Genomic DNA, 25,847 nt, shown 5'->3' with positions numbered 1-25,847 from the left:
TTATGTTAATTATATATACTCTCTTTAATAATATTGTTTATTATACATATTATATACATTGATTTCATGTTTCATTGTGATAATGTACTAACTTCAATATTTATGTTATATTTTGTTATAAAAAGCCATTGTATAATTTTCAATAGTAACCAATAAAAAATTGTCCAAAATTAGAGATAAATTTATAAGTTAACGAAGCAAAATGTCAAATTTAATGTATTTAATAATTAGTATACTTCTAATCATTCTGGTTATTCTTATTGGATTCGAAATTTATTTACATCGCGAGACATATTTTCCACGAAGGACTTGAAATTTAATATTACAAAGGTAAACAATCATTATTTACATAGAATCAGAGAGTTGCCAGTATTAGACGAATTTAATAAATACCAGAAAGTGTAGTAACTTTCAAAGATTTTCTTAGCACTTCTGGTGTGATAAATTCACATGCATGGAAAGTAACATTTTTATTATTTTCAAACATATGAAAACCATTTTCTGAGAAACGACCACAAACATTACCAGCTTCTAGCCATACAAAAAGTGCTATATTATCTGTTATTAATTCAAGTTCAATATCTGGATAATTAAAATATCTTCCAGGTAAATGATTATCATTTACTTTTACCTAAAATGAAATATTTCATATTAAACAAAAATGCATAACATCTCTTTTGCAGATTCAAGGATGAACTTACAGAAACATTTGCAATTGGTAATGCAATGTTCTTCAGAGCATTGCTTGGATATATGTAATTTCTTGGTGCTATTGGAATTCCAGTTTTGTTTCTCAAGGTGAGTGTTGTAATACAATTACTTTTAGTACTAAAGTTAGATTGACATTCATTAAGTGCTGTAGAATTTAAAATCCATGAATATTCTAGTAAATTATTATGAATTTTAGTTACTGTATTTGCTTCCTATTAAAAAGAAATGTTGATTGCAAGGTTTTAATATAAAAGCATTTCTTTTATTTGCTAAATGTTTTTGTCATATACTTACAATAATTATATTAGGATGAACATATGATTGTACAGGTTTTATGCTATTCCATGCATAAAGATTCACTTCTAAAATAGCATTTTTTATTGAATATGTCATATCAGAGACAATATAGATTAAAAGCTGCATATCATTAATATAGTATGTAACTATAATAGGAGCAAAAAATTCCATGGCATAGTAATGAAGCATTTTCCATCGTCCATCAAAATCTAAATAAATAAGATTATCAATGGCATCAAAATAAATTTAAATATTACATCCTATTTTCAGTAATCATCATCTACCTATGGAAGACCAAGATGGAGCTTGCCAAACATCATTTAATTGCCAATATAAAGCACCCATTGTCATTCCCTCTCCTATTTCGTTCAAATCCGACTTTGATTGCCGATAAAACTCTGTTTGTATTTTTACCGAAACAGCCTGATTAATTTGGCTTAAATATACATAATTTTCGAATCTTTTTAGACTATCTTGGGTGTCAGGTAATTTTAAATTTTTTGAAATAAGATTCTTCAAATATACTGTTCCTAATGGTAAATGTTGACGATGTTTAAAGAAGTTGCTGTCTATATCTAAATCAGTAATAGTTCTTGTAACCGGCAACATAGTATAAATTGACGGTAGCGATTGAAACCCATATTCAGACGAAAATCTTGCACGAGGATATTGGTTCATATCCCATCCATTATTAAAATAGTTGTAATAATGAACTAAAATATTATTATATTACACCTGCTTTCAAATACAAACTGTTTCTATAGTGAAAAAATATATTTTACCATCTCCAAATAACTTCGAATATGGATCTTTTCCAATATAATTATATTTCTCTGTATACAATCCATTGCTAGGACTAGATATTGCAAAAGGTCGTGTGGAATCAAGTTGTTCTACTTCTTTCTTAATTAAATCTACATAAAGTTTGATATAATCAGTTTTATATATTCGTTTAGTTCCAGTTTCATACCAATTTCCATATAGAGCTGCTTCATTTTCATTATTTCCAGCCCAGAGAACAATACTAGGATGATTTTTTAATCTTTGTACATTTTGTATTACTTCCTTCTTAACTGATTCAAGAAAGTCTTTTGTAGTAGGATACATTCCACATGCAAACATGAAATCTTGCCAAATCATGATTCCATATTCATCAGCTATATTATAAAATAATTCGGATTCATAAAGTCCACCTCCCCATACTCTAAGCATATTCATGTTTGCTTCCTTGGCAGATGTCAATAAGTGTTTAATTGTATCTGTCCTAGTAGTTAACTCAGGAAAAATACTAGCTGGAATGAAATTACTACCCTTCGCAAATATTGGAATATTATTTATCTGAAAATAAAAGCTTAATCCTTGTTTCAGAGTCTTTTGTACAAGCTCTACTGTCCTAAAACCAATGCGTATAGTTTTCTGCTTAACATTAGTAGAAGTAACTGCAGTTACAGTTAATGAGTAAAGAGTTTGATTGCCATAACCATTCGGCCACCATTCATGTACAAGGTTCTATGTAAAAATATTATTTTATTAAAAGCATATATTGGTCAAATATTAGTAAATTATATGCCACTATTGGGAACGTACCGTAGGTACTTTAAGAAGTATAGTACTTTTTGTGTCTGTTTGTAAATTAATATTGCTGGTATTATGAATATTTGATTGTTCATTAATATTAAGAATAGATGAGATATGACAAGTTGTGTTATTTTGTGAGGTAGTTTCAAGAAATAATGTGATTATAACATTCCAAAATTTTCCTTCTTTATGAATATCTGTTGTAACATCCATAATATAAATTTCATTTATGGGAATTATTTCTACACTTTTCCTAAAATTCTTTTTGATTAATATGTAACAACAAATAATGTAAATAAATAATAAAATTAAACACACCAAATACCCATTGATGGAAAAGCTGGACCCCAATCCCAAGAAAAACTTGCTTGCATTTTTCTTATATAATTTACATGACATTCTCCATTGTAACTATCTGGATTGCATATTGGAGGAATAACATACTTCAATGCTTGTTTATTGTGTAAGGCCTCAGCTACTTTAACAGGGGAAGAAAAATAAACTTCCAATAAATTTTCTCCTCTCTGAAAAGTAGAATATTAATAAATAAATAGAATAAATAATTGTATGATATGAATAAATAAAAAATGAATTGGTTACTTCTAAGTATTTTGTTACATCAAATGTATATCTTAAAAACATATTTGACGTTTCTCCAACTTTTTGTGCATTTAAAATGATTGTAGCAAATGTATCTACACCATGGAAAATTAATACTACTTTAGGTGCTTTCAATAAGGTGTTGTTTACTGTAATATAAATATTAAAAATTTATTTAAAATCAAGAACACTTGTATAAACATATTAACCTTCTTATACTAAAAAATCTAAAATAATTACCATAAAAACCTTTAGTGTAAGTAACTGATTGATTACCAACCCATCGATTAGTTACATCATTATTTTCATTAAAATTATTTGGTATAATATGTGCCTTGCTCAAATCTGTATAAATTCCTCCTGGTACAGTTGCAGGAAATATGATTTCTAAAAAGATATAATTAATATCATAATTAGTAATAATTAATATAATAATAATATTAGAGAATTTAAAAAAATTCTTACCATGTTCATGTTTATTGGTCGTAATTTTACCTAAATCAGAAATTCATATATTATATATTGATAGGATTGATATTATATAAAAAAAGTTTTATTATTGTATTTTATATAACATATTTAATACCTATCCATGAACCATCTAAGGTTAGGGACAAAGTGCTGTTAATCAAAAGTAGAATGACTATAAATTGAAAAATTGTTTTCATAATACTTGTTTTACGACAATTCAATGAATTTTTTATGCTATATAGAGATTTTGATAATTATTTTTATAAATATTATATATATGTAAGCTGTAATACGTATGTATGTAAGTCTAAATTCAACTGAATTCTTATCATGTATATTTGAGATATGTATCTGTTTATCATTATAAGTATTTCTTTCATTAAATTATCTTGAGTATTATTTAATTTCATCTTACATAATCGTGTTTCTTATATCCTGTTATGACAATGAGTATATTTTTTTGATGTAAATATAATTTCAATACACAATTAATATTTAACTATCTTTATGATTTGTAGTTCTTAACACATTACTTATAATTAATTTAGAATAAATAATACAAAAGACATAATATAATATTTTATTCACAACGAGAATTATTTGTAGAAAAATACATTTTACTATACAGTATAAATGCTTACAAGTGATCTACAAAACTTGATATTATATATTTAATCTCTTATACGTTCCTTTTTATCAAACGTAGTTTCGTTTAAGCATTTTAACAAGAATCTTTAATTTATATCATTTAAATTTACTGTGCGAACTGTACAATTAATTACCCACAAAGAAATAAACTGATGTTTTAATAACGTTTCTGATTTTAATCACTACTTTGTTATTTGATAACGAACAGAAAGTAAATAAAAATATTTTAACTTAGTTTTGATCCAAAGTAATAAATATGTTTGTAATAAAAGAATACACACATATACATAAATGTTTACAAAACATGGAATGCTACAATAAACGCAAAAAGAATTATATGTTATGTATTTTATAAGAAATTTGAGGTGTACGTTTCATATTGTTATAATCTTTTTCTGATAGATATGAATAGTATAACAGTACCATTAAAAACATGATAGAATATCAATTCTTTTATCAGTGTATATATATGTCATACATACATATACATTTGTTGTTTTAAAGATAGCAATAGTACTTGTTAATGTTTTCTTTTTCTACTAGGATATATTTGTCTTTTACTGTCTGAGGAGAATTGTCTTCTATAATCTATATGTGAATGAGTTTGTTCACTAATTGGTCGGAAGCAACGAATAGGCGAATTAGGAATGTTACTGGTTTCACTGCTTGAATATTCTAAAAATATACGATATTGTTAATATATAACTTTGTTTACATCTAATTTAAAGAGAAAATGAGAATAATTACCATTTGACGATTCTTCTTCATGCTGTCTTTGTAAGCAACTATTAACATGATCTTCATAATGTATTCCATTAGTGGTTTTATATTTTGAACAAACACCACATTCAAGAATTTCAGTATTGTTAATGCCTATTGGTGATGATTTATTTTCCACTATATATAAATCATTTTCGTATTCATTATCAGATATATATTGTTCGCATCCAGCAGCATGTGTTTCTATTTTATCACTTGGAAAAGATTTATTACAAATGGGGCAATTTACATTATTTGTGACATTATTCTCTGTTATCTTCATTTCTCTAGATACAGAAGTACTATCGCCCTAAAAAGAATTGAGGCACAAATATATAACATTTTACCTGTATATATTACTAAAAAGAAAAAAAAAGGATATGATTACCTCGTACAACATGTTATCCTCTACTGATGTTGTACACTTGTTTTGTCTATTTAAACCTTGTAATCTTTCTTCATCTTTGTTAGTTTTTTTTAAAGATTTCACATCTACTATAGTATTCCACTTTTTGGTTTTTCCTTCTTTATGCTTTTCCTCCTCTTCTTTTTGCTTTTCTCTTCTTTGCCTTCCTTCTAATTGTTTTTTATAAAATTCTTCTTTCTTTTTCTTTTGGTCTGCTTCCTTCTTCTCAGCTTCTTCCTTTTCAATTTCATGCCTTTTTCGTTTTTCAAGTTGAAGTTTTTCCAAAGAAACATATACATTATTTATTCTACTTGAAAAACCTTTCTTTGGTAATGGTTTAGTTTCTGTACTCTCAAACATTATTTTAACATTGTCGTTAGCATTATCATTTTCTAATTCTATGAGAATTTTTTCATCAGTGAGAATACTACCTTTATTTTTAGATATTAAAGTTATTGCATTTTGTTTTTCATTGCTACTATGTGCTAATGGACTGCTAGAAGACATATTAATAACATGTTCTCTCCTTTTAGTAATACTTCTTCTAATATTATGAGGTACTTTTTTTGGACATAAGGGAATTGATTCAGATGATAAATATTCTTTAGATTCTTTTTTACAATCTGATTTAAAATTTTCAGTTTCCATATTATCAGCTAAGAGACTGCTATCATTGTCTTGGTTTAAATTTTTATTTTTTTCACTGCATCTAGCAGTACATACCATTTTATTTGAACGTAATACCCTGTTTGTATCTTCATGAGACTGAATTTTCTTTTTTTTAATAGTATTTTCATCCTCATCACTGCTAGAATATGTTATATCAGAGAAAGAAGAAAGAATCATAGTTGATTTACGTTTATGAGGTCGTTCATTGCTATGTTTGTTTGTACATTCCATTTGATTCTGATCAGTCTTAATATCTTTTACTAATTTTTTATCCAAATTATCTTTAGCAAGACCCACCTATAGAAATGTTGAAAGAAGGATTAGAATTATAACAATAAAACTATTCTTTTTTTTACAGAAATATGATTTATTCAAAGATTGTAGCTTACAGTTTTAATTACTGTTCTTTCTTTATAAACACTTATAAATACATATGTTTGTATAAATGCAAACTTTACAACTTTTATAAGAAACACCAATCATAATCTTCGATCAGTTTTATATAAAGCATTAATGTTATTTGTTCTCAAATTATCTTATCAGTATATATATAAATAAAAAATATGTAAACTTTGCCAGTAAAGTTATCTCTAATATGTTAGTTAAATTTTATCACAACCATTGTACTGCTAATTGTAAGCATAAGAGACAACATCAAATTTGATACTATTTATGCCAAAGAGATATTATATTAATAAATAGTTACACATTTTTTATTAAAAAGAATCAATAGAAATTTATATTAAAATTATGAATATTTTAGGAGAAAACATTATCATTCTAAACATAAATCTGTGCATACAGGTAATTTTTTTTCCATGGCACAATGTTGTATTACGAAGAATTTAACTTATATGCAAAAAAAATAAATATTGGATTGTTCAGAAAGTTCATAGTAAAATTTAATAGAATGAATTTGATTTCGATTTAATTTAGTCGAATATACGTTTATATCATTCCTTATATTGACTTTTTAGCCATCTATTAAATAGCTTCATGAATATCATTTTTTGAAGGATTTTTTTGGTTACTAGAGTATTCAATTCCTCATTATTAAAAAAGTTTTGTAAAAGGTAGGATAAATGACAGTGAGATTAGAGTATATCCACTGAATAGAATGAATAGAATTGAGCATTCTAGATAAGAGCCAATATCTCAATTTCACTAAAAACATAGCAGAACTTAATTTCTGCTTTTAGAAATGTTAATTCCAATCAATGAAGTCTCCCGAATAATCCAATATTTTCTTATATTCATTAATGATAGGATCTGTAAGAAATGGATTGGATGGAGGTACCCACCTGAATGGGTGACCCCCATTGAAACTTAGTATCGGTAGTACGGTGCCAACTATGCCACAACTCTGCTGTTTGTTTCAAATAAAAGTTTAATTCAGGCAGTAACTTCTCAAGCGTCTCAGGTGTTTGTGCATCTTTGCATAATCTAAATGGCATGCGATCTTCAACTACTGGCCGATCTGGCTCTTGCAAAGGCACATCATTTTCGCTAACACAAGAATCAAGTGGATTAATTTGCCATCGATCCAATTTTTGATCACATTCAGAATGTGTGTCCATTTTTGTTTCTGCGCTATTTATAATATCTGAATCTTGTAAAGAATTTTTTGATTTTAAAGAAATATATTTACTCGTGCTATGAGAATAATTATCTCGGATATTTGAATTGTCTTGTAATCTAATAAATGTATCTTTGCTATCAAATTTTTTCCCTCTGTACATAGGGTTTCTTGAATCAGCAATAGCAGCAGCAAGATCAGAATTGCTACATCCATGTGAAGATGCTCTTTCATGTATTGGTGATGTATGATTAGGTTTATAAGAATGTATCGACTGAGTTGCATCATTGTGTTCTTGTATCTCCAACTCTTGTGTTAAATTTGCCTTGAGCATTACCTCGGAGGTACATTCACTAGAAGATTGGATTAATTCCTAAAAACATATTAATATACATATCTTAATTACATATTGCATATAATATACTACAATAATAGATATTCCATGATTTTTATAAATGTGAACAATTATGTTCAAAATAAACAAAGACTTTATTAAATATGAGTAAATCAACCTTTTGTGTATCTTTTTCATCATTAGCCATATTTGCCATATCCTTAGATTCATTAATAAACCCTAAAATTTCTTTCATATCTTTGTAAGTATACCATGTCTCGTACATTTTCATATCTGAAAATTATTTTATAAAATGATAAAATATATACATAAATAATAAAATAAATTATATATATATAAATATATAAATGATAAAATTGTTATGATTAAAAGAAAAATAATTAATAAAATTAATGCTTTTAATGAAAGCATTTTATTAAAAAGAGTAAGATTCAGGTACCTATAAGTTCTCGTTTCATTTCTTCTTCTTCTTCTTCCCTTTCTTTAGATGTGAACATCTCAACTTTATCTCGTTCCATGCTATCTGACATATTTGTAATTTCGCACGTTTAGATCAGAAACTGTCAACAAAACGTATTTTACGTACCAAATTGTAATTTAATTGTAAAAAGCTTATGATTTGTAATTTCGAATTTTTCCTCATTACTATTTAATTGTTTCTATAATATCCATTTATGGACAACGATGACGAAAGAACAAAAATTGATGGAAAGAGGTAAGCGAATGTATTATATTCGGATAACCTGAATATATGGATAACCTGAAGATTAGTGACATCGAACCGAAAGAATATATCGATATTGATGATAAGCAATTTCAGATTGTTCGATTTTTAAAATCCACTTACGTGAATAGATAAATAGATTTAGATGTATGTTACTAATGTAATTTATCATATTTTACGAAATTATAAAATAGAGAAAATTTTATTATTAACTGATTTAATGTTAAAATAGTATAAGTATATCTATTCTAGAATGAAGTGAATTAATTTCAAATATTTAATTATACAAATAATCCCATTTAGTTGGACCACTCTCCACCCTCTTAAAATTTTAACAATGTAATTTATAAGCCTAAGTAAAAGTATCCCACTTAGCGGAAATATTCACAATTGCTGAAAATTATCAATCTTAAAAAGGAGATTCCTTTCTGGATATATATCTGGTTACATACTACAATTATACCAAAAACGTTAAAAACCACCTAAAAGCTGCGACCGATTAACCCAGTTGTTCAATTAATTCCTTTATCATATTAATTTTGCAAATAAATCACATTTATAATCATAGTCAAAAATATCAAATAAACTATTAATTATCTATTCAAAAATAATACATGTGCGTTCAAGGTGAATGCGTACCATGTGCTTACACCTACCAGAATTTCCAACTTGAGAACTACAATGATCATTAATTACCTTGTTATTATTATTAATAGCATTAATTCCTACATTTATTTCATGGGGATAATCTGCCAAAGAAATAGATCTTAAACAAAGGACAAAATATTTATTAAGACCCGTATTAGATGAACTATATAATCCACATAATAAAATATAATTCGAATATCAAATTCTGTTGCCTTCCTCAAAAAATCTATTGGGCTCCTTAACGTAATCTAAAATTTAATCTAAAATTTTTTATCATTGCACAATGCATTGTTGTAAAATGAATGCATGCATTGTTATGAAAAATCATAAACATCTCTATTAGTTTGAAACACAGTCATGTGGACCAATTTGCCTTCATATCTTTATACTTTAATATAATTTTAAGACGCAACAACACAACGCTCTCTGACGGGACATGGATGTACGATTTTAATGGATGAAAATAAATATGACTGCGTCCGTAGTCAGAGCATATATTCAATCTAGGTATTTTATATTTTTGTTTAATGTTATAAATTAGAAGTATTTTTTTTGCTCTTAATACATTAGTTATACAGTATACACTAAACGTATGTTTACATATAATACTTATTGTTATTGTTTATTTGTAGACAGTATTGGATCGCAAACATAACCTTCTTTTATAATTTAATGCTAGTCCTAAATTATAAATATTTTAATATGTTTAATGTTATTATTTATAATGCTTAATGTATTTAATGCGTATCACTAAATATATTTTTTATTAATGTAATCTATTTATTTATAGTTTATCAAGGCAAGTATCAGAAGTAGTATGGCGAGAACAAAATATAAATCATACTTTACAAACCTTGAATGTATTACATATTCAACGGCAATATTATCATATTACTCTAGCTTCTTTTAAACGAAGAAATAATCGAGAAGTATGATTTAAAACGTATTAATACATTATATATACATATACATATTAGTACATATTATTGTATTATATTCAATATATGTACATAAATAAAATTATAAATTATTTTCAGAAAACTATGATATTTAATGAAGAAATGTTAAATAATTTTTCAAATGAACAATTTAAAAGAAAGTCATTGCCAGTAGTAGATGTATGGGAAAATATGACAGTTAAAGAATTAGCAAAGTCTGCTAAAAGGAATATTAACGATATTTTAGATGTACTTTATATTGTAAGTGATAAAGATATTTATAATAGAAATAGTATTTTATCAGATGGACAATTAATATCTAGCATAATTAAAAAACTTGGAGCAAAATCTAAAATTATTTCAAAGCAAACTTCAAATAAAAATACAAAGTATAAAGACATTACAAGAAGGTAATACGAAATTAATATGTTTAAATAATTAATTCAAAATAGCAATTCTTGTGAATTTTCTTAAGGCTGTAATATAATTATATTTTGTATAGACCTCTACCAGATAAGTCTCAATTAGTGAGACGACATCCAGTGGTAACAATAATGGGGCATGTTGATCATGGTAAAACTACCTTACTTGATGCATTACGACATACGTCTGTTGCACAGTCTGAATTTGGTGGAATTACACAATGCATTGGCGCCTTTGATGGTTAGTTCTAAATTAATCTTTAAATATTCATTTATATATATTTTATTATTATATAATTAAAATTTCACTGAAATATAATTTTGAAAAATGAAATATATAACTTGAAGAAAAATATTTTATTATACTTAAATTTTAGTAACTTTGGATTCTGGAGAACGAGTAACATTTTTGGATACACCTGGCCATGCTGCTTTTACCTCTATGCGATATAGAGGGGCATATGCAACAGATATTGTAGTATTAGTAGTAGCAGCTGATGATGGTGTCAAAGAACAAACCTTACAGAGTATAGAAATGGCAAAAAATGCCAAAGTTCCAGTTATTGTGGCTATCAACAAAATTGATAAACCTAACATTGATATTGTAATGTTTTAAAGCTCTGAGTTCAGATTAAAAATCAAAATTTGAGAATTCTTAAATCTCTAATTATTTTGTTTTCACAGAAAAGGACACAACATGAACTTGCAGATCATGGAATTGTAGTTGAAGAACTTGGTGGTGAGGTACAATGTGTGAAAATATCTGCTTTAAAGGGAACTAATTTACAAGAATTAACAGAAGCTATAGTTGTACAAGCGGAATTAATGGATTTGAAAGGGGATCCTGCAGGCTTAGTAGAAGGTGTTGTTATTGAGTGTAGTAATCATGTTGGTCGTGGAAAATTAGTGACGGCTTTAATTCAGCGTGGTACTTTAAAGAAAGGATGTTTGTTAGGTAAAAAATAGCAACACTAACTTTTATAAATTAAATATATTAAAATAATTTTTATTGATATTCCTTATTTTTTAATAGTCTCTGGACTAGCATGGGTTAAAGTAAGAGCTATGTTTAATGATTCCGGCCACCCTATTTTGGAAGCTAAACCATCGGACGCGATACAAATCATTGGATGGAAAGAATTACCTGATGTTGGAGATGAAATGCTAGAAGTAGAAAATGATAAAATATTGCAAGAAGTTCTAAAATTTAGAGAGAAAAAGCGCAATGAAACTTTAGCTAAACAACATAAAGCTGTTGCTGACCAAAGGCTACAAGAACATCTCATTGTAATATTCAGTGGACACAGAATGTATACATTAATTATTTATGAAAGTACAACCTATATTTCTTACTATTATAGGATTATCGAAAGCTGTTAGAAATTAGAAGAACATTTGGAAGAGATAGAACAGTAATGAGAAAGGTGAGGGAAAAAGTGGCTGAAAAAGAAAAAAATAAACGTATAATAGAGGATCCTACTCCAACAGTTAATATTATTATAAAAGGTGATGTAGCAGGAAGTGTCGAGGCATTATTAGATATTTTTGACTCATATAAATGTGATAAAATATGCAAACTAAACATTGTTCACTATGGTGTTGGATCCATCACAAGCTCGGACATAGAATTAGCGGGTACATTTAAAGGTAACAAAATTTTAAAATAAAGTTATATATTACTATACATTACTCTAAATTATTTATCTGTTCTCAGCAATTATTTATGGGTTTAATGTAAAGGCAATTAAAACAGTAGAAGAAGAGGCCACTGCAAAAGGCATAGCTCTTCGACTGTATAACGTTGTATATAAACTTATCGATAATGTTAAGGCAGAAATTATTAGTTTACTACCTGAAGTCAATATCGAAGAAATAACAGGTAATGATTATTAATATTATATAACAGATAATTATAATATAAATATTGTATGTTAATAATGATTTCTTTTCGATTTTTAAATATAGGTGAAGCAACAATATTACAAAAATTTGATATAAATGAAAAAAATAAGAAAGTAAGCGTTGCAGGTTGCCGTTGCGTTAAAGGCGTTCTTTTAAAATCTGGACTGTATCGTATAGTAAGAGGAAATGAAAATATTTTTACAGGTAAATTTGTTATGAAAATTATGAAATTCATTTACTAATCCATTACTTTACGTTTTATTAATTTCATTTAGTATTTTATTTTCCATTGAATATTAATTTTAATACCTGTAACATACATTTTTTATATTTTTATCAACAATATTTGAATACTTTGTTATAGGAAGATTGGTATCAATGAGGCATTTAAAGGATGAAATGTCGTCGATAGAAACTAATCTCGAATGTGGTCTCAGATTTGAAGATCCAACAATATCATTCCAACCTGGAGATAATATTATTTGTGTCATAATAAAAAGTGAGAAACAAAAGCTTGATTGGGATCCTGGATTTTAATTGGATATTGTTGTATTTAGAAAATTACAGAATAGTATATAGACAATATAAAATAAAAAAATACAAATGACAAATCACTGACCTGTCTTCTGTTTTATTAATGGCATATTAAATTATTTATATAAAATGGATTTTTACAAAATGTAAGTACAAATTTCTTTATTATTGCCTTCGTGATGCAACACTGTAGTTCTTGCACTTTATCGATGGAACTTTTCCTTTGTTTGAAACAGATATGGATGAGCCATTTTATCATAATCGGTAGTTGATTATTCTGTCTCTTATTGGTGTATTAGCTTCTTTAAAAAAAAACGTATAATGTCATAGAATCATAAGAATTGATCATGTTACATTGGTATTTAAAAATTTCAAGTCTTTTTCAACTCAAATTTCAATGATAAGTTAAGACATTTTTATCCAGAAACAAAAAGATATAATTGTGTTAACACCGTTAAGAAGCATAAGTTTCTCGAAGTCGACGTTGAATATGGTGATACGCAGTCATAACACCACGTTTCTTTTTCTGTAAACGACACAATGCTGGTTCTTGGTTGGCTTGTGCGATTTTTGTATCTAAAGGCTCGATAAGAGTATTAGTATCTGGATGCACGAAAAATGCAATGGAATGACGACCTCGACCACAATGTTCTGGTACAACAACTCGGTGTCTTAATGCTGGTAATTGATTGTTTGTCCAGTTCGCTAATATATCGCCAGTGTTCACCAAAATTGCACCTGGGAGATGACCAACTCTTCCCCATCGTTCACCGTAAGGAGTCTGTATTTCTAGACCACCTTCGCAATCCTAAAAATAATTAAATAATTAAAAATTATTATGTTATAATTTATATCTTGGTGGATTAAAAAGAAATTTAATTGCAACTTAGATAGAATTGGAAACTGAAAATACAATTTAATAAAAAAATATATCTAATCGGAATTTTTATTAAATTTTATAGATATATCTACCTGTGCCAACAAAGTGAAAGTTCCATAATCGCAATGAGCACTACAACGAGCCAATCCTGGCGCTGGTGCACCAAGAGGAGGATAGTAAAGAAGACGAAGGGTCGACTCGTTACCAGGTCCCAGCATGCGCGAATGCTTCGACAGCAGGAAATCAGGGGATTGCTCTAGGCCCACGGCCAGAGCCTACAAGGCATAGATCACATACATTGGCCCCTATTTTTATTTTATAGTACCTAATGACGGCTGTAAAGCAACCGAAGAAACCAATCGTGTTAGTTTGCCTGCGGGATAGATTGGTTTGTAGGGTTACTCACAGTTAAAGCAACTCACTTTTGTTAAACTATCTGTCCATAAAGGCTTCCGGATCGTTATGAACAAACATCAATGGAGAAAGAGAAAGAAATATATTTAGAAGCGTTTTAAATATTTGTGCAACGCTGTATAGTTTAATATTACGAAAGGAAGAGATTATAGCTGTGAACGAATCTATTCAATGTAATTCTATTAATTCTTTGCTCCAGAAAAGTTTGAATTAAAATGTTCGAGTTTTTTAAGAAGCAGCTTAACGTGAGATCCAGATTTTTTACGTCTAATAAGAAGTAATAATATAAAAAATGCTCAACTAGTAGAAATTAATAACACGAAGGGCTGGATCTTGCGTCAACCTTTAGAAATTGTTTTTATAAATTAGAAGACAACTAAAATCTATTTTGTATGTTCATATATAACAGAAAAATTTGACATTACAGTTAAAAGCATTGCGGATAGTTGCTTGAAGTCACGAGCAAGTTCGTCGACCGCCGATTTAAAACCAGGTACTTCCTCGTCCGGAAGAGGTCCCTCGCGTCCGGTCACATTGAAAACATGTCGAGCTTCTTTCTCATCGGTGTATCTATGAATATAAACCACAAAAAAAAAATATTAACAAGTTTAAATAAAAATTCTCTTATAATAAATTCAGTTTCAAATAAACTATACTTTGATGGTCCTGGTTTCACGTATCCGTAGTTGCTCTCATTGCGTTCGTACTTGGTTCGCACTTCCTCTGGGAGTTCGCAGAATGCATCGAAAGCTCTGTAAGCTGCTTTCATCTGTAAATAATACATTATTATTACAATAGTAATTATCAAAACTCTATGTAAGCCTAGTATTATGAGATTATTTTATAAATTTTCCAAGATTAAAAAGACCTTTTAATGAATTTTTCAAGATCAAAGATTTTTTTATGAATTAGCGACATGTGATTTCATGAGAAGTACATATATAAATTCAAATGGTTAATGATCCAAATATAAAAAGACCCGAGAGTAGCAACACCTCATTGAGTGAAACATTATGTAATTAATGTCTGAGTTCGGTATCAGGAACCTTCCAAGGTAACATTCGTGAGATATCGACGAAACCGGTGACGACAAAGTTATCACATTGATGCGTGTCATTTCAGTTATCACGAGCTTCTGATTAAATGACTTACGAAATTGTGTAAAAACCTGTCTCATCGACTGTGAATATACTCAATACTAGGAATGATAAAAAAGTATGTGAAATATATAAGAATATTGCAAAATTTAATAGGCACAGAAAAAAGTAAGAATAATATTCCAAAGAAAAATGACTTTTTGACTTAACATGCCTAGCGATCTTCAACGAAATCATTGACAAAAAGTTCCATAATTTGTTGTATTGGTTGCATTAATGCCATCATTCGTGTTTTATGATTATTTAAAATTCCTTGAAGAATAATGTAGACGTAGATAATATATTTCAATGGCACTATGAGTCAATTTGAATAAGCAATTTACCAAAACTTTAATCGATGACATCGGCTGAAGAAATTAAACAACAATTTTTTCAATCTGAAAGAAGTTATGATTATTTAAAAAATGAAAAATCTAGGATATTTTTTTTATAGAAATTTATAATGTACATATTTTATTTGAAAGTTGAAGGAATATTAGTAGAAACGTCGTTGTATTTAAAAGAAACAGCATAAATGTGTTTTTATGTAATCTCCATGTGACCTTTTGACACGCTATTTTAAATTCTACATGTAATAGAAGCAATGCCACATGTCTTGCAATACGTACTTTTTACATACTCTGCTTTATATTATTACTTAAATAAACGCTTAGCACTATGGAAAATCCAACAAATTTCATAAAAATAGTGCGACAGTAAGACGGTTGTAAATTGCAAAATCAAGTCTGTAAGATGCGCCTCGATCCTTGGGAGTATCTCTGAGTTCACAAAATATTTTCTAAGCTTCTCGATTACCAAAATAAGCTTGTACGCGCGTTTTTCAAACTGAATTATTTTGGAAGACTATATCGTTCAACTTATCTATAACAAAATAAAATTTTGCAGTGGAGAAATATTTTGAAGTTGGATCTACATATATTAAATAATTAATTGTGTGGTGCCGTAAAATATTCATGTTTGGTTTTTATGCTTCTTTTTGCAGGAATCGTTTTTATTGCTTATTATTTCCTGTAAATGTGATGATAAATTTCTGTAAATTTCCTGTAAAGATGTGAACTTTACTTACAATTAGTCATCTAAGTTGCTTGGAATCTATTACTGATCGTGAAATAAAATAGACGTTGGAAATAATTTAAGATTTTTGCAACGAAATACAAAATTATAATAAAAGATTTTAATTACAAACCGAACAATCAAGCGTCAAGTTAAAATAAAATATAATTTTCTAAAGGTGAACAAGCTTTCAAATTAGTTATATATTACTTATTATATGTATATTCTATAATGATAATATAACATATAATAAAGTAAATAATAAAATCCATAATATTATATATAAACTTTAGTAGAAAATTTGTTCTAATATGAAACAAAAATACTTACATAGCATCGAAAAGCCAGGATAGTAGCTTGTTTTATTACTTCAAAAAATAATACACTTAATTACTTAAACAAAATTAATAAATTTTTCATGGCTTCATTAACAAAAATAATGAAAGCTTTTATGGTAAAATTATTCTTTACAAACGTCATATGTGTTGATATTTTTATATGATATCTTAAGTCTTGAATCTATAAACATTAGTGGCTAAAATAATCGACTAAACTATAAAAAAATCTATGCCTGTATAAATAATTAATATTAATTATTACATTAATAAATGCTCTCAGTAAATTCAAGGCAAATCATAGACCATCTGCGTACTATTTTTCTACGCTCCTGTTCCACAAGAAGATCGCTTTATCCAATTAGTAACATTGATTGCCACAGAATTCTTCCATCGATCGAATACGTTGTTTACCATGAGAGTAGACTGGAATAGACCAGGCATGCTGGCCAGTAAACAATCTATTTCACATTTTAAATGGGTTGCAACTATCTAATCGAATCAACAACTGCCACATGAACCAACATGTGCCTAATTTAGGTTGAGCAATTACTCGAGAGATTCTAAGGCATCGTACAGATGCTTGTTTTCGCTTGTCTTCCCCCTTTCCTAACCTCATCGCTCGTATTCCTCTCACCAATAATTTTTAATTCGATTCCAGCCGAGGTAATTAAAACCGACAGTTTGTTTGAACCAATTGAGATGTGTATGTGGCTGATAATGAAATATTGTGACGTCATTGCGAAGGACCGTCGAAAAGTAACATGGAATTTTTTCAGGAGGGAGCGTGTTTGGTTAACTGGCTAAGTTTGTATTCAGATGGAATATCAGAATGACCGAACTAATATTATTATATAGCGAAATTTTACAGGTCATAAATTACCATTGCACAGTGATAAGAATAGTTTGGTAACAAAGCAAAATTAAAAAAAATTATAAATTTTTTAGACATACAAATTTCAAAATTGCGATATCTTTAGACACAAGGATTTGAAGATTTAGGAATTTGAAAATTAATAAATTTTAAATTTTGCGAGTTTCGCATTTTGAATATAATGTAAATTTTACAAATTAAGAGTTAGTTTATTATCCATTTCATTCGTCGATTGTGAAACGACAAATTTAATTATGTAAAAAGGCCTTTGTGTCATGTATGTAAAATAAAGAAATCAGGTATACATATCAATGAAGATATTCAGAATTTTAAAGATACATATCTCCCTCGATAACTGACCAGTTAAGGTACCGATTCATGGTCAGTTAGCGAAGCACTACTGTAACAGATGGCGCGGTGAAATTTGTGAAATAGTGAATGCCTTCGTGTTATCTATTATCGATGTGTAATGTATCTTTTACGCAATGTCTGATAAGAAATTAAGGTGCGACCAATAGGGAATTTCCTATATTACAAATGTAATCATCCAATTAGTTGGTTTTCCTTTTCCTTCTTTAGAAAAATGTCTGTCAAATGCGGATATGATTCTGCCTTTTAGTTTGTAGTTGATATTTTCCTTAAAATAGAAAGCTATATGTTAAAGTGATATCGATGCACATACAATGCGCATGTGCAGCAGGCGATTATATTGTTTAGGTCTTTAGGGTAATTTATAGGGAAAATAGTCAAGAACTAACGCAGTGAGAAAATGAAGTTTAAGAAAGTCTTTCAAAGAGAATATAACAAATAATTTTGATACTAAAATTTTAATGAAAGTAACAAAAATAATACAAAATGTAATAGATGAAACATTTGTTTTGTAAAGCGTATCTTTCCGGATTGTTTTTCAATTGTCTGGTCTAAGATTGGGGTTAGGTATCTTGTTGGATATGTATAATTGTTTCCTGATAATTAAAAGAAATCAAATCATTGAATTTGTTTGAACGAACTAGTTATATACCAATAATTAATTAATTTTCTAAATACCTCCCTTACTTGATGCTAAGCTATCAATCACCATAATTAATGCTAAACCGCTTAGATGGAATTTATCGAGCATGCGAAAGAAATTTGTTTATTCATTATGGAAGAACCCATAATACGGTACGATACAGGCGCTGAATATTTTTTCTTCGAGTTTATTCTAATATTCATTGTAAAATTTCCTCAGAATTGTTTTTTTCTAATATTTCAACTCTCGTGGCAAAAAAAAGGGGGGGGCGGAGATATAAAAATGTTTGTGTTTACAAATATTTTTAAATTCTTCAATCATCATATGCGAATTTTTTAATTTTCCAATTTTTACACCTTCAAATTTCGAAATTTTCAATTTGAGAATTCAACAATTTCAATCCTTAATTTTAAGTTTTCAAATTTTACTTATTTAGGCAAATGTTCCTTTTTTTCGTAACAATTCCAAAACTCCAAATTGTCAATTATACCGGATGTTCATTCCCATTCAGTTGCAAGTCACCGGCAAAGTATAATAGTACGCGTACGCGCCAAATGAATTGATACATTGTATGGGTGGACGTAGCGTAAAGATAAACGATAAATACGTTCGCGTATTTATAGTAGATCACGCGCGAATTATCTCGTGAAATTGTAACGAACCGGTCATGATAACGGGCTTCTTCTTTGATACGAGGTCTCACCAACTTCGGCAAGGTCATCGCGTAAAATCCACTTATTACATTATCTTCGAACCCTTGAAAATTTGTCATGACGTATCATCGTAACGAGGGCATTAAGAAATCTCCGTTGACATAATCTGACGACTGATCAACAATTATATACAAATTATTATTTATTATTATTTACAAATCGAAGCTGCGATATCTTATACTAAAATATATTAATTTTATTTAAGAAAAAAAAAAAGAAAAAAGAATACAATGTCACCCATAAATATTAGGATATTGTCCGATATTTTTCATTGCAATAAATCCCTTTATGTAAGCTTTGTATACTTGCAATCTAACATTTTTCAAAATTTGTATCTTTAAATTATTTTATTATAAGAAATGTTACTTCATTCACATCATATGTGTCTTATAATAAAAGATACTAAATAAAGCTATTAATTGTAATATTAAAAATGTCCGAATGCGTATCATTCATTTTTATTATTCGTTTCTCATATCGTAAAAAGTGTTATCATTTTCAACGATAAACCAACGAAAAGTTTGCGCGTTAAGGGGTAAAATTTCTTTTTTTTTCGCTGCAACCTTGCGAATTTTATACCTATTTCCCTTGACGTGGATTTCGCCGTACTTCGCCTTGACTCCTTTAATTCTGGTTCCATGCGAGATAGTAATTTTGTAAGTCAACCGAGGACGCGAGTTTTGTTACAAGGTAAGGTCTCATCGTGCGTGTAATATGATGGAACGCGTGGCCATCAAGAATACTTCTCCCCATTTAACAAGCTTACACTTTTGCAACTGGATATATTCTCTCTTTTTTTTTTTTTAATAATTCATGGTTAATTAAATCAGTATAAAATTACAGCCTTCCTTCCTCATAATCTTTAATGGAGAAATTTGAGAATTCCAATTAACAAAGCGGTGAAATTTGAGGCGAATTAACGATTCGAGCAACTGGAGGTGGGAAAATGTTTGTTTTACAGAATTTAAGCGGGTGACATCGAAGCTGGGGTAGGGGCTCTGGTTATTGAACCGAGTCAAATACTCGAAATTCGAGTCGGCCACTCCTTTTACTAAAACGAATCGTATGCTTGAAACGTGAGTAGACGCTTGGAACTTGATTATTTGTATAGTACTTTGCGATAGTAAGTAATTCGATTGCTTAACTACTGTAACGTATGTATTTATTCATTCAGAGTTCAATTATAACTAAACTTGAATATAAACGTTGAAAACATACATTAAAAATATAGTAAAATCAAGATATAGTATCTCGTGTAATATGTTATTCTTGACAAATTTCAGGAATAAAATTAAGATACTAGGAATCTAGAGCACAGAGATTCAGTATGACAAAATTAAAAACCTGAGCGATAATTTAATCTTTACATTAAATATATTATTAAATTTTGTACATTTAGTATGTTGAAATCAGAGAAGTCTATAAGAACAGACTTATATCTCTTTTCTGTAATACGTAAGTGTTCATACGTAGATACATGTATAAATAATTAAAAATTATTCAACATATAAATATTTAAAAATACGTATTCCGTTCAACCAAACTTGAACTATCATAGAACTTTCAATAAACACGTTCAACAGGATTTCGAATTTTATTTTTTCAAATATTCCCATCATTCAACTTGTTAACACTTTTTGACGCGTATAATCACGCGAGTGCCCGGATACGTGTACCTAATGTTCGAAACGCTGCTCGATTCAACGATTACGATGTAGAACGAGTATCGATGGAAATGCGTACCTTGCATTCTGGAATGCCGTGGTTGACGAGCAAGGCCAGTCCTTTCTCGGACAGCGCCCTTAGCAGCTTCGAAGCTACTTGCTTCACGACACCCTTCTGAGGACATCTCTCAGTCCCTGGAACAAGAAAACGAAAAAAGTGAGAGAAGCAGAAAGACAAAAACACGGGGGACAGTAGAACAGATCATAAATACCAGGGATTTCCATATACGTTGAATTTTTTTCAACTTGATCGTCGAGTGCTACTTTAAGTGTACTCAAACTCTCGAGCGTTGCGTGGTTTCGATTAGATTGGGATCGCAATTAAATTGTAGGAAAGTCAAACGTCATATTAATCGAAAATTTTAGATTCGAATCGATCTCGATTCGAAGCACAGAATTTTTGGGATTAACTTAAATCGCTTAAGCAAATATCGAATCTTTTAATCGCTCAATTTATCTAAAAATCTTTGAAATCTCTTGAATCTTATCTTCACAAAGAACTTTGTGAACCATTCGAATTGCTCAAGAATCGGATTCTTGAGCCACTCGACTCGCCTCAGCGTACGATCTAATTGATCAAAAAATTCAATCTTTCTACTTTGATCCACGTTATTTCTATTTTCTTTATCTACCGGAGATTTCCAAAATTCAAATATTAAATATAATCGCAATTAAACTGTAGGAAAGTCAAACGTCATATTAATCGAAAATTTTAGATTCGAATCGATCTCGATTCGTTAGCAAACTGAAGCACAGAATTTTTCGGATTAATTTAAATCGCTTAAGCAAATATCGAATCTTTTAATCGCTCAATTTATCTAAAAATCTTTGAAATCTCTTGAATCTTATCTTCACAAAGAACTTTGTGAACCATTCGAATTGCTCAAGAATCGGATTCTTGAGCCACTCGACTCGCCTCAGCGTACGATCTAATTGATCAAAAAATTCAATCTTTCTACTTTGATCCACGTTATTTCTATTTTCTTTATCTACCGGAGATTTCCAAAATTCAAATATTAAATATAATCGCAATTAAACTGTAGGAAAGTCAAACGTCATATTAATCGAAAATTTTAGATTCGAATCGATCTCGATTCGTTAGCAAACTGAAGCACAGAATTTTTCGGATTAATTTAAATCGCTTAAGCAAATATCGAATCTTTTAATCGCTCAAGTTATCTAAAAATCGAACTTTGTGAACCATTCGAATTGCTCAAGAATCGGATTCTTGAGCCACTCGACTCGCCTCAGCGTACGATCTAATTGATCAAAAAATTCAATCTTTTTACTTTGATCCACGTTATTTCTTATTTTCTTTATCTACCAGAGATTTCCAAAATTCAAATATTAAATATAATCGCAATTAAACTGTAGGAAAGTCAAACGTCATATTAATCGAAAATTTTAGATTCGAATCGATCTCGATTCGTTAGCAAACTGAAGCACAGAATTTTTCGGATTAATTTAAATCGCTTAAGCAAATATCGAATCTTTTAATCGCTCAATTTATCTAAAAATCTTTGAAATCTCTTGAATCTTATCTTCACAAAGAACTTTGTGAACCATTCGAATTGCTCAAGAATCGGATTCTTGAGCCACTCCACTCGCCTCAGCGTACGATCTAATTGATCAAAAAATTCAATCTTTTTACTTTGATCCACGTTATTTTTATTTTCTTCATCTACCGGAGATTTCCAAAATTCAAATATTAGATACAATCAAATATAAATATATTATAATCGATTTATAGCCAAAGCCCAATTTCTTTCTTCGTATCTACAGCAGCTCGTTTCGCTATTTAACCTTACGATAATACTATGAAGTATCTTCTTCGCCCCCCTAGACGCGTGTATCGATTATTTTTTTCATTCACGGATTGACGCTCATTGATAGACACGCGGTTATCGGCGCGCGGAATGCAAAAAGATGAGGACGCTTTTCTTCTTCGGTGAACCACGCTGACGAAGAGCGATGGATTGACGTTAAGTGATGAGTTTCATCTTTTTCTGATACGAGGTCACGTTCGCGAGACAAGACCGTTCCTTTGACAAATCGTTATATTTTTGCTTTGTGAAGCTCGTAAAAGAATCAGTGAATGAGGGACACGGCGAGTCTTTTAGGTCTCGGCCAGATATTTTCAAATGTTACGCACAATTTTTGTGTACATGAACTCAACGTTCCTTCAAATTCGTACGATTTTTACGACGTTCTGTCTTTGATTTACGCAACTTTCTCAAACATTTCGAAATTTTTACGGTTTCTTAAACATCGTTAACACTGGAAATTTTTGTAAACCCAAATACTTCGCAATAGTTTTGATTTAATTCGTGTCGTTCTTTCTTACATCTTCGTCCAGAATTTCAAAGATATCGATGCATCGCGTTCTGTTTTTTTTTTTTTTTTTCGTACATTTCTTACCTTTTCTTTCATTCTTTTCGTTCGCACATCCATTTCAATGCGATTTACGTATGTTGTTTGTTTATCAAAACACAATACGCGCACAATGTATCTTGTGGAAATGCATTTCCTGAAATCTCTTTTACAGATGCGTTTTACTCTGATTGTTTAACGCGTGTTAAAACACGAAACTCGAGACACATCACGAAATCGTTCGATAAGGAGTTTGTTACACGTTTATTCTCCGATCAAGTTATAAATTCTTCAATGTTGTTTAAAACGTGTATTTAGTATTTAATGGAGAACGCGTGATTTTCAACAGCAAGGGTGATTTGAACCACAAACGATAGTTACGATAATTGTTTCGTGACAATTATTTATAGAAATCAAGTTCTTGGACGATAAGTGCGACGTATTACGTTCGCGAGTGAATCGATCAGTCGAAAACGTGAGGATAATGTGATTTCAATGTTTCGAGCATGAAACCACTTCCTCAAGCTATTTTTGACAGTAAGGAAAGACTGGCACTGCACAATCTAAAATTTCACTCGTATACGTTCGTGCCTTTTTATATCGTTATTATTTTTTTATGAATATCTGAAACTTTTAGCAGTTCACTTCTAATTCTTTATCTAATATTTTTTATTTCCTTTGCGTCAATATAATAAAAGGATATTTCGAGGGATTTTTGAAACTATTTTCCATTTCTCAATTATACAGGCAGATGCATTTTAAAATTAAGATAAATTTATTTACTTCGTCTTACCTCATCATTATCTATCTACCTTCTTCTAAAAATATGTTTCGTTCTATTTTCAATCGATTTAAAATTATTACTCGAAACCAAACTTTGCACAAGATAATCGACATTTTCTCTTCAATCTCGGAGTAATGAACAAGATAATGCTTAACTAATTCCACATATGCGTCAATTTTGTTATCTGCAAGTTATCATAAGGGATAATTTGAAATAAAATCTGATTTCAATATCTCGGCATTTCAACAAATAATAGACTTTTTTTCTTTTTTAAATATTTATTAAAATTACAATTAATTCTCGCGTTGAGAATTTTCAGTAATTTTTCAGTAATTATTTCTAATAAGTTAATACTTATTATAGATAAGTATAAATAATAGACTTAATGGTAAGATGAGCTTTTCCGGCTGTCGTTAATTAAGAAGGTCGAAAAAAAAAAAAAAAATTGCGAAATTGTGCGATTCGAAGCAAAAACCTTCGTTCGTGTCGTGCCACGCTCTCATTTTTCGCCAGATGCCGATAAGAAACGTTATCGCGATTCACGCACGATGCGCTCGCCGACAGATCTTGTTTCAACGCCACGTGGCGACGACGATTGCTTTCTCGGTGCTTCTTCGCTCGTGAGAACGTGATTTCACTTCGCGACACGAGAGATCTCGTTAAAATCCACGATACGGACACGTTTCCCCTTACACCGAGGTGTATATAGTATACATAAACACGTTTTTCCTTCTTTTAACTTAATACGAGACATTAGGTGTCGAAACCTGCAATCGGCTCGCTTGATTTTGCATTGGGCAGGCGATCGTGTTTGAAATTGTCAGCCATTTGATATCATATTCTTATTTATCGCTTGACGATTGATATCTTTTGATCTACAGAACTTACGTGAGAGTAAATTATATGTCGGAGATGAAGGGAAAACCGGAGCCTTCCCTTTGCAATTTTGAGGAAGCCTTCTAATGCTTTAGCCTAGATTTTATCATAACTGTAATTAAGCAATTGTCATTTGTAATTGTTTGACATTTGTGAAAGCGAAAGTGGGTTCGAGGTGACAACTGGTCGCCGAACGTAGCCACGGTCACGGGATAAACGTTTTGCCTGACGAAGGTGTGGATCGTTTTCCCTAGAAATCACATAGAATTGTACTTTAGAGATGCTGATATAATGGGACACACGTTGTATTAGGAATCAATCTCCAGACAGAAATTGCCTAGTATCGGCGTTTGGATCTTTCTCGATGTTTCCAAAGAGTATACAACAAACTTTTGACAGAAATTGCCTAGCAACAAC

At 29.7% G+C, this 25,847-nt stretch overlaps 3 protein-coding genes and 1 long non-coding RNA gene across 8 annotated transcripts in view; 2 read left to right on the top strand and 2 right to left on the bottom strand.

The window, feature by feature from the left end:
* Window positions 1–14: 14 nt before the first annotated feature.
* On the bottom strand, window positions 15–8,858 carry LOC100742877 (beta-mannosidase). Its single transcript, XM_012389416.3, has 16 exons — window positions 8,717–8,858; window positions 8,510–8,630; window positions 8,228–8,343; window positions 7,441–8,088; window positions 5,453–6,436; window positions 5,053–5,374; window positions 3,652–3,681; window positions 3,427–3,573; window positions 3,187–3,335; window positions 2,905–3,110; window positions 2,596–2,839; window positions 1,791–2,517; window positions 1,293–1,721; window positions 1,006–1,217; window positions 702–923; window positions 15–631 (listed from the first exon to the last, which is right to left on the bottom strand). Exons 2-16 carry the CDS (start codon window positions 8,598–8,600, stop codon window positions 383–385), a joined length of 4,776 nt encoding a protein of 1,591 aa, XP_012244839.1. The 5' UTR covers window positions 8,601–8,630; window positions 8,717–8,858; the 3' UTR covers window positions 15–382.
* Window positions 8,859–9,816: 958 nt separating this feature from the next.
* On the top strand, window positions 9,817–13,841 carry LOC100746152 (translation initiation factor IF-2, mitochondrial). 2 transcript variants are annotated; one of them, XR_004462316.1, is made up of 12 exons: window positions 9,817–9,949; window positions 10,233–10,371; window positions 10,480–10,790; window positions 10,883–11,043; window positions 11,180–11,406; window positions 11,487–11,757; window positions 11,836–12,089; window positions 12,164–12,449; window positions 12,517–12,681; window positions 12,768–12,908; window positions 13,069–13,384; window positions 13,663–13,841. XR_004462316.1 is itself a non-coding variant. In XM_012389420.3 (11 exons), the coding sequence occupies exons 1-11, from the start codon at window positions 9,900–9,902 to the stop codon at window positions 13,239–13,241; spliced, it is 2,178 nt and encodes a 725-aa protein (XP_012244843.1). In that variant the 5' UTR covers window positions 9,817–9,899; the 3' UTR covers window positions 13,242–13,551. The 2 variants fall into 2 exon arrangements, 1 of the variants encoding a protein (XP_012244843.1); XM_012389420.3 differs by lacking the exon at window positions 13,663–13,841 and having other exon boundaries at window positions 13,069–13,551.
* The window catches only part of LOC100742762 (2-oxoglutarate-dependent dioxygenase htyE), a 37,047-nt gene continuing 24,515 nt past the window's right edge, over window positions 13,316–25,847 (bottom strand). For 2 of the 4 annotated variants that reach the window (XM_003491936.4, XM_024369848.1), the window contains 5 exons: window positions 21,420–21,535; window positions 15,189–15,301; window positions 14,958–15,102; window positions 14,211–14,393; window positions 13,316–14,046 (listed from right to left, as the gene is read on the bottom strand). In XM_003491936.4, coding sequence (XP_003491984.1) covers window positions 13,693–14,046; window positions 14,211–14,393; window positions 14,958–15,102; window positions 15,189–15,301; window positions 21,420–21,535 — 911 coding nt within the window. In that variant the 3' untranslated portion in view covers window positions 13,316–13,692. Of the gene's footprint in view, window positions 14,047–14,210; window positions 14,394–14,957; window positions 15,103–15,188; window positions 15,302–17,691; window positions 17,872–21,419; window positions 21,536–21,612; window positions 21,641–25,847 lie in introns of those variants that run through there. The other 2 variants (XM_024369849.2, XM_024369850.2) reach the window with 2 other exon arrangements.
* LOC117152083 lies at window positions 25,627–25,812 on the top strand. The gene is made up of 2 exons (XR_004462320.1): window positions 25,627–25,664; window positions 25,757–25,812. It is a non-coding gene; the product is annotated as an uncharacterized LOC117152083 (long non-coding RNA).

This window comes from Bombus impatiens, unplaced genomic scaffold, assembly GCF_000188095.3.
Source record: "Bombus impatiens unplaced genomic scaffold, BIMP_2.2 scf_0645, whole genome shotgun sequence".
Classification (NCBI taxonomy): domain Eukaryota; kingdom Metazoa; phylum Arthropoda; class Insecta; order Hymenoptera; family Apidae; genus Bombus; species Bombus impatiens.
This window is presented reverse-complemented; position numbering and strand designations above follow the sequence as displayed.